Genomic DNA, 13,729 nt, shown 5'->3' with positions numbered 1-13,729 from the left:
TAAATAAAGAAGTGGTGATAGGTAATCCTAACTTAGGAATATACCTAGATTTCAGAAAATATACACATTTATAATCATAGAAAAAATAATATATATAGCTAAAATATCTCCTTCCCAAAATATCAGGGCGACAATTTAGATAAGTTTCAGGTTGGTGGGTTCAAGTTGATAAATTAACGGGTTGAACGATACTAATCTGAACCTGACCTGTTTAGTAATTTGAGTCAAAATCTCTAACGTGAACATGACCTGTTTATTTATGTTTGACCCGAACCTCACCCGTTTGACCTAATTCAATTCGAACTAAACCCGATATAATTAATTCACATATTCCTGTTTTAAATTAAAATAACATTAACACAAAACAAAAATAAAACTAAATCATAAATTTACTTATAAAAAAAAATTAAGAAAAAAGAAGACGAGTGAATATAAAAAATAACATAAAACTCAACGAAAAAAACTTGTAAACGAGTTATCGGATCTAATTTGAATCATTTTAAGTTAACTCAATTTTAACATGTTTATTAATCAGGTTAAACATGTTAACATAATTTTTACCTGAACAAGAAAATATATAACCTTAATTTGATTTTCTCGTATTCGGTTCAGATCGTGTTTTCGTGTGGAGTCCAAAATTACCGACTCAAGAACAATAGTATGTGTTTTAAAATAAAAATATTAAAATAAATTATAAAATTGTTGAACAATTAAATGCACTGTATTTTATGCATGTGAATATACTTTACAGAAGAGAGAGAGAGAGAGGAGAGAGAGGAGAGAGAGTGCGTGTACAGTGTTGAATTTTGATTCGGCGCTTATTGAAGAAAGTAGGAGGGGGGCTCTAACAATTTCACAGCGTGTGAACGAAAAGAAATTCATTTGCCATTCTTTTTCTGTTTATCCCCGTTAATGGTGGCTGAAGTTTCAACCAATCGTTTCGTTTTCCGATTATTACTCCTCTTCCAATCGATAATTTTATCCGTCTAACTTCTTATATGGGCTCAAATCAACATCACCACCACACTACCGCCGGCGATGGCGTTCCTCAGCGCCTTAACAGTCCTAGATTCTCCGGCCCAATGACTCGTCGCGCCCAATCTTTCAAACGCACCACCAACAATAACACCACCAACAACACCACCAACAACAGCAATCAAACCAATCCAAATAACAATACCCACCATGAGATCGATCTGCAACTCAACTCTCCCAGATCGGAATTTGCCAATAACGCCAATTCTGCTGATGGGCAGATAAACAATCATTATCCTCATCATAATCATGTCACTCAGAGGACTCACTTAAAGAGGCCTCTTGGGTTTGGATCTGTTGGAGCTGTGGAGTTGGGATTTGTCTTGACAGAGAAGAAGAAGAAGTTGGGGCATTGGATGTTCTTTGTCTTCTGTGGTGTCTGCTTATTTCTTGGTGTACTCAAGATCTCTGCTAACGGCTGGTTCGGGTCTACAATTGAAAATTTTGAGTCCAGTCAGGTTCTCCTTTTTTTCCCTTATCTTCAAATTCTAATTACCTCTTGAATTCAATCTTTCATCAGATCATGGTTCATGGATGAATTAATGGAATAACCTCTGTTTATGTAGCTGAAATATAGTTTACTGGTTTGGTTAGTGTAAGCCGAAGCATATTCAATGGTTTTGGGTAATACTTCTTAGTAACGGCCACCACATTAAGCTGAATTAGATGAAGTATTTTAGAAGCAAATTGTGGCTTTTAACCTTTGGGATTGAAAAATTAGAAAGCTTGTATTAGATCAGACTTCAATGTGATGTACATCTGAGATTACAAGAATGGCCAAGATGGTCAAACTAACAAAAACAAAGACAATACAAGAAAGCTAGGAAAGGAAGATCAAACTCATATCTCTCAGATACAGATGATGTAGAGAACCCATCCTCAATATAATGATCTTACCCATAGACAAAACAGACTCAGGGCTCACTAGAGAGACATTAAAGGGTCTCTTGTTTCTTTCGTTCTAGATGGCCATAAAAATGCTTGAAATAAAGTAGCATGTTTATGCTTAAAGAGTCTTAGGCCTGTTTTTTTTTGTCTCAACATGAGTTTTTGGTTGATTTTTACTTGATTAGGATATAAAAGATCCTTTCGGGGATAGAATGGAAGTTATGGATCGGACCTTGCACAAGCATGTTTATAGCGAAGAAAATGAAGTGGAAAGGAGTCTCATTGTAGTTGCTTCAGATAATGGTCAATCTCATAACATCACGGCTCGTGTAAGCGTTTGGGGTTTACATATTATGAAAAAAAGGTTACTTTGTCAGGATTTTGCATTGTGTTTATGGAATCAAATTCTTTAGCTTTCAGGTATTTGGTCCAAACCCAACAGTGAGAATTTCACTCAATGTATCAATCATCCAAAAAGACAGAAAAGTAAATGTTCTTTTTTGTTGTTAAAATCGATCTGTCTTATGATTATTGTTTGTGTGTTTAAGCATCCATGTTTGATTTCTTCTTTTTGCAGAACTAGATGCTAAGACAAATGGGTATCTTTTGATAAATGCTAATGGTGGATTGAATCAAATGCGTTTTGGGGTCTGGATGTTTTGTTCTTTGATAATATATTCGTTTTCTTTGATAATGTCTACTCCAAAACTGATAACCAAACAATTTTAGAATGCAGATATGTGATATGGTTGCTGTAGCTAAAATCATGAAGGCAACCCTTGTCCTTCCTTCCCTGGATCATACATCATATTGGGCTGATGAAAGGTTTATTTTTTGTAATCTTTTCATGATTTTTAGTTTCATTCCTAATAATACATCCCTTTTTTTACTTGCAGCGGATTTAAAGATCTGTTTGACTGGCGACATTTTGTTGAGGCACTTGCAGATGATATCCACATAGTTGATACACTACCTCCAAACTTTTCTGAAATCGAGCCTCTCACGAAGACACCTATATCTTGGTCTAAGGTTCGTATTTAATTGCATTGTTCGTACTTGGTGATCAATTGTAAAGAAATATACCAATATTTATGCTGTTGTTGTTTTGTTTCTCTTCAGTCCAGTTACTATAAAACAGAGATCCTCCCACTTTTGAAGCAACACAAAGTGATGTATTTTACTCACACAGATTCTCGACTTGCCAACAATGAACTCCCGGGCTCCATACAGAAGCTCCGATGTCATGCAAACTATCGAGCACTAAAGTATTCGAAACAAATAGAAGAAGTTGGAGAGATCTTTATTTCAAGAATGAGAGATAATGGAGGCCCTTACCTTGCTCTCCATTTAAGGTATATACACCAAATGGTTAGAATGTCTCTAGGTAGATCCCAATTTTCATCTTATGTTTTTGTTGGATTATAGGTATGAGAAGGATATGCTAGCTTTTACAGGCTGCAGCCATAACTTGACTGTCGAAGAAGATGAAGAACTTCGAAGGATGAGATATGAGGTCAGTCATTGGAAAGAGAAAGAGATTGATGGAGTGGAAAGAAGGAAGCTTGGCGGTTGTCCTTTGACTCCAAGGGAGACCGCTGTTTTGCTCAAGGCACTTGGTTTTACTTCTGAAACTAGAATTTACTTGGTTGCTGGGGAAGCCTATGGAAACGGTAGCATGCAGTACTTAACCGAAGAATTCCCAAACATCTTCTCTCATTCAACCTTAGCAATGAATGATGAACTTCAATCCTTTCGGAATCACCAGAATATGCTAGCCGGTTTAGACTATGTTGTTGCTCTTGAGAGCGATGTTTTCGTGTATACTTATGATGGAAATATGGCCAAGGCTGTTCAAGGTCATAGGAGGTTTGAGGACTTTAAGAAAACTATCAACCCAGACAGGTAGGTTTTATAGTTTATAATTCTTATATTCACTTCCCTTGAAAAGTTTATTAATAATTTTTGTTTGTGGGCTGTGAACTACAGGGGTAATTTTGTAAAACTAGTGGATGATTTGGATGAAGGAAAGATTTCATGGAAGAAGTTCACCTCAAAAGTGAAGAAGCTTCATAAAGACAGAGTGGGAGCTCCATATATGAGGGAAGCTGGTGAATTTCCGAAGCTGGAAGAGAGTTTTTACGCGAATCCCTTACCAGGCTGTATTTGTGAAACGACAGTGTAAGAATATGCCCGTTTTGGACAGTTTTTTTATCGAAAATTCTCAGTGAACATGGAAGAGTTGGCTGAGTGACTGGCTAAACTAAGTGCATATAAAAGAGGACCATAAAAAGAGAACCGGTGGTTTGGTGAGATTGACTGAGCCATATATTGATTGATACTGGAATTCAATATGGTTTCCACTTTTTGCACTTTATTCAATGAATACATAAAAGAAACTTACAGATGGGATTATACTTTGAATTTGTATTATTTTATAGAAGAAAGTTAGAGTCTTGACAAACCATTTGCTTAGAATTGTTCATCTATTATATCTATAACTTCTTTCCTTTTGGTTCATTTGTATCATTTGCATTGTAGGAGAAAACATATTCTTTCCCTTATTAATAACAAAGCTTTTATCAAAGTTCTTTTATTCTATTAAATTCAAGTTATTTGGAGATTTCTTATTAAAATTTAATCTAATTAACCCACATCAAACAGATCCTTCAAGTAGAAGAATCATTAATCAAGAATATCATTGTTAAATTAATTTTAATCACACCACAAATTGGTCAGACAATAGTTTATCCTGAAAACAAAGAATTCCAAAAATCACAAGGAAGAAGAAATAAGATAACTAGAGCTTTTTGCTGGAAATGCACGCCAAATTGAAAACAAGATTAAAAAGTTTCACAAATACTCTCCTCTACAACTGTAAGATGGATTCAACCAGTTCATATAGAGGTGCAAGTTCTCCCTTATCGATCAACCGGAACTCCTGCCATACATGAGTTAAGAAACTGTTTAGATGATCTTCTTCCTTCAAATAATCATATGAATTCCTTGGTCATCTATTAAAAATATAAAACTTACCCATGTGAAAAGAACAAAATGCTTAAAGCACGTGTTCAAATGAGCTTCTTCCTTCAAACTCACAATCTTCTGAAAATGTGAGTGATAGATATGAGCATAGACTCTAAATAATCTTTTGAATATTGTCTTAACAACATCTTGGAAGTTCCCCGGAAATGGAGTTCCTACAATTCACACACAATATATAAAAAAGATCATAAGAAAACCAACATCAACAACTGCTTCCCATCCAAACTCATATCTTGGTTTAGCTTAAATATATGTACCTATTTTTTGAGGGAAAATGGATTCATCGTCAAGTTGAGTTTCAATCCAGTCCATCAAATACTCCACATACTTTGGAGCCGACACCTCTATTGGTTTCCTTATGGTCACTCCATCAGCCCATCTATATTCATACCTACATCAATAATAGATAAGATCATCTCACAGAATTCCAAAATAACCCTAAATATATTCACACCCTTAATGTGTAGTAATAGTTAAGGAGAAGGGCTAGAGAATGGATACTTTGGTCCTGCAGTCATTGATGGGCAAATCGTTGGCGTGCAGAATTCCGTAAGCGTTCCGTGCAGAATGTTTACTTGGTTAAAGAAGTCCACAGCTTCAAAAAAATGAATTCTATTATGAAAAAGAGTTATTGTATATGGCCATAGAAAGGTAGATTCTGATAGTATCATACTGTTTACAGCCAACCACTCATTGAGATCTTCTCCTGGAGGAAGACGAACAGCTTCCCTTAAGTTCCCACTACCTAAAGTAGCATCAATATGCTTTTGAAGCTGTGCACCCTTCATAAGAAAACAAGAAGAATTAACAACTGAATCAATCATTTGCAAGAAAACAAAAGAAAAAGAAGTTAGTAGATAACTAACCTTAGTTCCAGAAGGAGCATTCTTCTTTGGGCGAAAAGTCTTTTGATTTCTGTCATTAAAACATAAGTAGTTAGAACTTAAAAAGCCTTCAATGGAGAAATCTGATCTTTATCCCAATTATAACATAAGCTATTCAACAAAATAGACTAATCTTAGAGATAAAACAAGTATTTTCACATCCTTATTTCTCCATGATATTCAAGTATTTATAAAATGTTTTGCCGCCACAAATTCATATTCATCAAAAAATTGGATTTCCTCATTACTGATCAATTAGACTTAAAACTATAGAGCCCTAGATCGAGTCGTATGAAAAGCTACAATCTTTATCAGACCAATACATGGATTTGAAAAACTTAATTACCTGTTTCCGAGGCCGAATAGACTCATGATTCAGCACCACCTCGGCTTGAAGACTAGGTTTTTGCCTAGGGTTTATGTAATTCTCTCTATAGAGATTCGCCTCTGTTTCTGTTCGTGAAATATATTCTATACAAGAACAGAAACAAGAGGCAAGATGAAATGGATGGTATACGTATACATACATATCTATATATATATATAGAGAGAGATAGATAGATATAGAGAGAGAAAGATTGACAGACTGGCGTTGTATAGGTCAAGTAAAACCCATTACCGTCTCTCTCTTCCCAGCGAGGCCATGGTTTTGCCATTGCCAGCTTACCTGCAAGAATTTGTATTTGAATTGTTTTTATATTTTTTCTATATTATTATGACAGTAATTAATTAATTAAATTAATAATAGGAATTTAATAAATACAGACGGGTAATGATTGTATGTTTCACATTATTGCTAGTCGTCTCTATGCCGACACGTGGTGATATTTCATTGACCAGCACCACATCATTTTGCTTAGCTGGACAAACAAATATTTTCACTTAGGCCTCGTTTGATCTTTGGGTTTTTGGGATAAAACCCATGTTTTATCCCAAAACCCAACAATCCCATCATCCATCAAATCAACACTTTTATTAATTAAAATACCCATATTACCCTTACTTAAATATTTTATTTTATATTTATAAATATATATATATATTATTTTATTACATTATAAAATTTATTTTCATATAAATTAAATTAATAAATTCATTTATTTTAAAAAATTATATTAAATATAAATAAATTTAAAATATAAATAAAATTATAACATTTTATATTATCTAATATACCATTTAAATTTTAAATAGTGTAAATAAATAATTATGTTAGAAAATAAAGTGACATATATTTAAATAAAAATATTTATAACATTAATTTTATATAAAAAATTATATTAATTATATTAAATAAAAATAAATATACAATATAAATAAAATTATAATCTATTATTATTTTATGTAATATTTGAATTATAATAGTAGTTATTTATAAGTATTTATAAAAAAATTATTTATATATTAATAAAAGTTAATATTAATATATATATATATAGTTTTTTAATATTTATTTTATTATATTTAAAATTTTATTTAATATAATATTATTTTATTATATATATATATAGGGAGAGGAAGAGAGAGGAAGAGAGAGGGAGAGAGAGGGGAGAGAGGGGAGAGAGGGAGAGAGGGAGAGAGGGAGAGAGGAAGAGAGGGGTATAATAGGAATAAAATTAAAAAAACTTGGTTTTTTATCCTTTTCATCGCACAAGGGTTATTTGGAAAAAACCCAGAATTTATCCAAATAACCCATACATCAAACGAGGCCTTAATAATTGTCTAGTTGGATTTTGTTTTCGGCCGGAATTGGATAATTACGAATTTGCCCCTTCATTTTTTTTTATAGTTTAAATTTTATTCTTAACTTTAATTTCCTGAATTTAGGTCTATCTTCAACTTTAAAAATGAAAAATCAAATAAATCTAAATTTAATTCAAGCGCCCATATTTTAAATTTTATTATTATTATTTTTTTTTGTTGTAAAGAGAACTAGAATGAAAAAAAAAAAATTATGATCCTTCAAAAAAAAATGTGACTTGATTCCTTAAATTTCTATTTTTTTTAATTTAAAAAAAAAATACAAACCTCACATTCATTTACTTGTTTTATTTATAATTTTGCAGTAACTCTAATTTATTCTTATTACCCTATATTAAAGCTAGGTAGTTAATATGTGAAGTCATTATAATAAATTATTTATTACCAGATATTTATCTTGGATGGTATAATGAAATTCGATATCTTACCAATTAAGTTATAAATTAATTTAATATTTTATTTATTAACGGAAATTATGCAGCGTTTTAAATTAGAGGGAGAGTTATAAACGTGGGGTATCACGTTAATTTCTGTAATTCAAACAAAACAACTATGCACGATGATTTATTGAAAGAGAAATGATTTGAACGAAAAATAAGTCACGAATTTACCACATATACAGGAGAGAAAAAAATATAACTTGCCAAGTTTTTTTTTCTTATAGGAATATAATAATGTTTGGGAAATTTTTGTAGGGGATATGACTACATGCATAAAAGATATATTTTTTTCAAATAACAATGTTGAAGAGATTTCAACTTTAGTTTAGTTGCCTTAGTCATACTCTTAATGAGATTTGATATCTTACCAATTAAGTTAAAAAAATAATTTAATATATTGAAAATTAAAATTTTATATTTTATAGTTAAATATTAATAATTATAATTAAGAAAAGTTGTGGATTGGATTTGGATGAATGAGAATTTTGAATATGGGGCCCAATTAAAGGTATGGATAGAAATATAGAATAACTAGTTAATAAGCTATGGATATTGGGGAGAAGTATGAAGACATTTATGAGAAAAAAAACAAATAAATAAAAAAAATTCGGTGGCAAAGAATTGGATCCAGGCAGGAGAAACAAAGATTTTTCATATCCATATAAATATTATAATTAAATATACAGAAAGATATTGTTTACATGATTATATATAATTATTGGGCTATTTTTTTAATAATATTATTAATTAGTGAGTAAGCATCAAATCATATGAGCTTGGTTTTTTTAAAATGTGGGAAGAAGAATATGCTGACCAATTCTTTCTTTATTTATATTTATATTTTCTTTATTTATTTATGTCATGATGAACAGTGTTGGACTTTTCAATATTTTTTATTAGCCATTTTTTTTAAGTTACAAAATTTGTTTAATTGATTATATTATTATTTTGTATTTAAAATTATTTTTTAAAATAAAATCTAAGTATTTGAATATTTTAATTAATAACTTATGTGATTAAATATAAAAAACTAAATAAAAAAAGGTTCTTTTGAAGTTGTTGGATTACTTCGAGGAGAAATTGAATTCGAATATGCTGTTCCAAAGATAATGTCCCACTTTCTGTCTCATAAGAGATAAGAGAGTGAAGCGAGGAAAGAGAAAATTGAATATTAAAATAAAATGTCACATATATAATTTTTTAGGATTTATGATTTAGGGTTTAGAATTTAGGTTTTAGGGTTTAGAATTTAGGATTTAGGGTTTATTTCATATATATAATTTTTTTATTTGTCTAATTTATCAAAGTTATGTCGTTTTGATAAATGAGACAGCAATGGACAACTTCACTTGGGACAACAGATCCTCTCCCGGGGAAATTTGATGAGATGACCCTCAAAAGAGGCATAATTTCAAAAAAGGCCCACGCTTGATAATGTTTGCAAAATGGGCCTTTTTGTCATGTGAAAAGTCTGTAATACGCACCTGATTTACCGCTCATTTACGAGAAATGTCATTCAGGTTGCTATATCTGGAGAAGAAGAAAGCCATGGGGAAGAAGAACAAAGACAAGAATGTCGATGTTTCTTATACCGTATATGGGTTCGCACTAGCCTTACAAGTGTGGACCTATGATGTTATCCAAACGTTTGTCTCCAAACTTACAACGGATACGATGCTTCAAGCGTAAGAGCCTGTCTGCCCAAGGATAATACAGTACAAATCTAGGAGGAAGAACACCGCCTCTGATCTTCACACTGCCTGCAAGGCAAGATTGTCAAGAAGATGAAATTGTCTGAAGAAGAGAAGATCTTATATGTTGGGGAGGACTTTGAAGATATGTGAGGTAATGTTTATGATGTCTTTTTTGATCTTGATTGCGGAAAGATGAAATTTGAAGATATTGAAGATGTAGTTCTTCATAAACCTGATATGAGGAAGAAAAGACAAATTACTTCTGCCAAAACCAAACCTTCCACGAGTAGAAGAACCCGCAACCCTACCCCCATCACCAGCAACTCTTATTCTGCCGAGAGCGCCACAAGTAGAATAGATGACGAATCCTCTCCCATGACTCCAACAGCAACAACTCCCCATGATAGATGTAGATTTGATGAACTTACGAAGGAACTAAATGAACTAAAAACTGAAATGAGAACTGAAATAAATCTCATAAAAGAGATGTTAAACCAACTACAACAACAATTTGGCATATTATCAGCCACACTAGGGGAGGAACAGAGAAAGAGAAGATTTAATGAGGAATATGTGGATGTGGAGAAAAAGAAGGTGAATGAGGAAGACAAGGATGAGGAAGATTTGGAGGAGATAGATGAGGAAGATTTGGATAAGGTGAATGTGTTGATTGAGGATTTGTTGAATGATGATAATGATGAGCTTATGGAGAAGAAAGACAATGATGGGCTTGTGGAGAAGAAAGACAATGTCGGGCTTGTGGAGGAGAAGAAGAATGAGGATGTGTTGATTGAGGAATTGTTGAATGATGATAATATTGAGGTATGGTCTAATTCTAGCATTTGGTGTATTTCAAGCATATGGTGTATTTCGAGTATATGGTCTAATTAAAGCATTTTGTTTTTTTGTAGGATGGGCATATGGAGGAAAAGAATAATGATGATGTGGTTGAGGATAATTTGGTGAATGATGAGATTGTGGAGAAGAAGATTGATGATATTGAGGTATGTATGATGTGTTTTTGCAATTGCTGTGTTTCTCACAAATAGTCTATTTTGAGCATATGATGTGTTTCTCGCAAATGATCTAATTCAATCATTTTGTTTTTTTATAGGATGGGATAGTGGAGGAGAAATTCAATGATGGGATTGTGGAGAAAAAGATTGAGGATATTGAGGTATGTATGGTGTGTGTTTCTCGCAATTGGTGTATTTCTCGCAAATGATATAATTCAATCATTTTGTTTTTTTGTAGGATGGGCTAGTGGAGGAGAAGAACAATGATGGGATTGTGGAGGAGAAGGTGGAGGATATTGAGGTATGTATGGTGTGTTTCTCAAATATGGTGTATTTCGAGCATATGGTGTGTTTCTCGCAAATGATATAATTCAATCATTTTGATTTTTTTGTAGGATGGGCTAATGGAGGAGAAGAACAATGATGGAATTGTGGAGGAGAAGGTGGAGGATATTGAGGTATGTATGGTGTGTTTCTCACAAATAGTGTATTTCGAGCATATGGTGTGTTTCTCGCAAATGGTATAATTCAATCATTTTATTTTTTATAGGATGGGCTAGTGGAAGAGAAAGTGGAGGAGAAGAACAATGATGGGATTGTGGAGGAGAAGGTGGAAGATATTGAGGTATGTATGGTGTGTTTCTCGCAAATGGTATATTTCGAACATATGGTGTGTTTCTCACAAATGGTCTAATTAAATCATTTTGTTTTTGTAGGATGGGCTAGTGGAGGAGAAATCCAATGATGGGATTATGGAGAAGAACAATGATGGGATTGTGGAGAAGAACAATGATGAGATTGTGGAGAAGAACAATGATGGAGTTGTTGAGGAAGCTGATGTGCTTGATGAGAAATTCAATGATGGGATTGTGAAGGAGAAGGTGGAGGATATTGAGGTATGTATGGTGTGTTTCTCGCAATTGGTGTGTTTCTCGCAAATGGTATATTTCAATCATTTTGTTTTTTTGTAGGATGGGCTAGTGGAGGAGAAGAACAATGATGGGATTGTGAAGGAGAAGAACAATGATGGGATTGTAAAGGATGAGAAGATGGAGGAGAAGAAGGTGGTGCAGAATAAGAAGGTGGTGCAGAAGAAGGTGGACGATGATTTGTTTGTGGAAAAAGTGGACAAGGTGCCGAATAAGAAGGTGGTACAGAATAAGAAGGTGGTACAGAATAAGAAGGTGGTACAGAAGAAAGTGGACAATGATTTATTTGTGGACAAGAAGGAAAACAAGGTGCAGAAGAAGGACAAGCAGGAGGTGGAGGAGAAGGAGGAGGAGGATGTGGTGGAATTAGACGATGCATCCCACATCCAATTTAAGAGAAAGAGGTTGAGGTCGAAAGCTCTACTTAGTCCATACACCGTCCCTCGTCCAAACAAGAAGGTGAAAGAAGATGTTGATGATCCAATCATTGTCGATCCTATGGCGAAGTTTGATCCGAAATTGAAGACAGCTTTGATGAAAGTATTGGCAAAAAGAGGTCAATGTAAGCTCTGTGTTGGCACTATAGGCTATTAATTCTTTAATACAATTCTAAGGACACGTAATTGGCTAACTGATGTGGAGATCAATGCCGGATGTGCTCTACTAAGAAAAAGAGCATTCACCTACCCTAAGACGCACGCGACGGATTTCACCATCTTAGATTGCCATTTCGTCCCATTGTTTACATCACACTATGACAAATTTGTTGCTGATTCGATTGATGCTGATAAACCACAAGGACATTATTTTGATGAATCCTTGTACTTGTACTGCTGGGTAGAGAAGATAGACATATGCTCAATTGGAGCACTGCTGATGACATTTACTTCCCCCTCAACCTCGACCTCAAACACTAAGCACTGTGTGTTCTACGAATGAAAGATTGGAGAATTGATGTTTATGATTGCGATCAGTCAATTTTCAAAGACGACGATTTTGCATAATTCATGATACCCATGTGTGAAATGTTGTCGCCCTTCCTTCATAAAGCAATGTCTAAAGTTCAAATGGTCAGGTATCCTAACATGATAATGGAGACTTTAAGATTTCGTAGAATCCCACATCCAGAAGTATCAAAAGCAACAATAAGTGGGGACTGTGGCGTTTTTGTATTAATGTATATAGAGTACCTGACTGCTAAACTTGGTCTGGAAAATTGCATATCAGATAAGATGAAATTTTATAGAGAAAAGTGGGCAGTCAGGTTGTTCCACCAAATTTTAGAGAGCCATGAAGTTGTAATATGTTGAATATTATTTAACATGTTGTGTAATACTGAATATTATTGTTGTAACATGTTGTGTAATACTGAATATTATTGTTGTAACATGTTGTGTAATACTGAATACTGTTTATCATAATTAGTTATGTATTTCTCGCATTTGGTGTATTTCTCGCAAATGGTGTATTTCAAGCATATGGCATGTTTCTCGCATTTGGTGTATTTCAAGCATAATGTGTGTTTCTCGCAATTAGTGTATTTCTCGCAAATGGTGTATTTCGAGCATATGATGTGTTTCTCGCATTTTGTGTATTTCTTGCAAATGGTATATTTCGAGCATATGATGTGTTTCTCGCAAATGGTGTATTTCTCGCAATTGGTGTATTTCGAGCATATAGTCTATTATAATATGCGTGAGTTATTACTCCTGCATATTACAACATGACTCATGCATATTCTATATGCGTGAGTCATAAAATGCGTGAATTGTAATATGGCTTCTCTCTATTTACTTGAAGATGGTAATTCAACGTGTATCAATAATACAATGAAATGATAGCTGAAACAACAAAAGTAATAAAATAGACAGCCTACACATTACAAAATTGAAGTAAACTTAGAACAACTGCTGAGATGATGATGGTTGATCAAAACCAACAATTTGTATATGCCAACAATCTTAATCAACGCCAACAATCTGTATATGCCAACAAGCTTAATCAACACCAACAATTCGTGTATAGCAACAATCTTAATCA

General features: G+C 33.3%; 3 protein-coding genes across 3 annotated transcripts; 2 read left to right on the top strand and 1 right to left on the bottom strand.

Moving 5' to 3' along the window:
• The first annotated feature begins 740 nt into the window (after window positions 1-740).
• Window positions 741-4,518, top strand: LOC124924538 (O-fucosyltransferase 35). The gene is made up of 9 exons (XM_047464561.1): window positions 741-1,493; window positions 2,109-2,252; window positions 2,337-2,409; window positions 2,501-2,571; window positions 2,660-2,748; window positions 2,820-2,952; window positions 3,043-3,275; window positions 3,349-3,825; window positions 3,910-4,518. The coding sequence occupies exons 1-9, from the start codon at window positions 999-1,001 to the stop codon at window positions 4,103-4,105; spliced, it is 1,911 nt and encodes a 636-aa protein (XP_047320517.1). The 5' UTR covers window positions 741-998; the 3' UTR covers window positions 4,106-4,518.
• A 107-nt stretch (window positions 4,519-4,625) lies between these two features.
• Window positions 4,626-6,398, bottom strand: LOC124926552 (MOB kinase activator-like 1A). Its single transcript, XM_047466801.1, has 7 exons — window positions 6,196-6,398; window positions 5,832-5,880; window positions 5,639-5,747; window positions 5,467-5,560; window positions 5,223-5,356; window positions 4,957-5,120; window positions 4,626-4,861 (listed from the first exon to the last, which is right to left on the bottom strand). Exons 1-7 carry the CDS (start codon window positions 6,219-6,221, stop codon window positions 4,790-4,792), a joined length of 648 nt encoding a protein of 215 aa, XP_047322757.1. The 5' UTR covers window positions 6,222-6,398; the 3' UTR covers window positions 4,626-4,789.
• A 3,538-nt stretch (window positions 6,399-9,936) lies between these two features.
• Window positions 9,937-12,628, top strand: LOC124924776 (DNA ligase 1). Its single transcript, XM_047464769.1, has 9 exons — window positions 9,937-10,566; window positions 10,656-10,748; window positions 10,859-10,921; window positions 10,999-11,061; window positions 11,156-11,218; window positions 11,311-11,385; window positions 11,477-11,656; window positions 11,732-12,195; window positions 12,304-12,628. Exons 1-9 carry the CDS (start codon window positions 9,937-9,939, stop codon window positions 12,626-12,628), a joined length of 1,956 nt encoding a protein of 651 aa, XP_047320725.1.
• The last annotated feature ends 1,101 nt before the right edge of the window (window positions 12,629-13,729 follow it).

The sequence above is a fragment of the Impatiens glandulifera genome, chromosome 2 (genome assembly GCF_907164915.1).
Source record: "Impatiens glandulifera chromosome 2, dImpGla2.1, whole genome shotgun sequence".
Taxonomy (NCBI): Eukaryota; Viridiplantae; Streptophyta; class Magnoliopsida; order Ericales; family Balsaminaceae; genus Impatiens; species Impatiens glandulifera.
This window is presented reverse-complemented; position numbering and strand designations above follow the sequence as displayed.

Bases quoted from the DNA above. Each gene is read 5' to 3' on its own strand.
- LOC124924538 (XM_047464561.1), top strand. From the start codon at position 999: ATGGGCTCAAATCAACATCACCACCACACTACCGCCGGCGATGGCGTT. The intron at 2,749-2,819 runs GTTTATTTTTTG...TTTTACTTGCAG, and splicing joins TCATATTGGGCTGATGAAAG to CGGATTTAAAGATCTGTTTG. The intron at 3,276-3,348 runs GTATATACACCA...GTTGGATTATAG, and splicing joins TACCTTGCTCTCCATTTAAG to GTATGAGAAGGATATGCTAG.
- LOC124926552 (XM_047466801.1), bottom strand. From the start codon at position 6,221: ATGAGTCTATTCGGCCTCGGAAACAG. The intron at 5,561-5,638 runs GTATGATACTAT...ATTTTTTTGAAG, and splicing joins TGAGTGGTTGGCTGTAAACA to CTGTGGACTTCTTTAACCAA. The intron at 5,357-5,466 runs GTATCCATTCTC...TTATTGATGTAG, and splicing joins TCAATGACTGCAGGACCAAA to GTATGAATATAGATGGGCTG.
- LOC124924776 (XM_047464769.1), top strand. From the start codon at position 9,937: ATGAAATTTGAAGATATTGAAGATGTAGTTCTTCATAAACCTGATATG. The intron at 10,922-10,998 runs GTATGTATGGTG...GTTTTTTTGTAG, and splicing joins AAAAGATTGAGGATATTGAG to GATGGGCTAGTGGAGGAGAA. The intron at 11,062-11,155 runs GTATGTATGGTG...ATTTTTTTGTAG, and splicing joins AGAAGGTGGAGGATATTGAG to GATGGGCTAATGGAGGAGAA.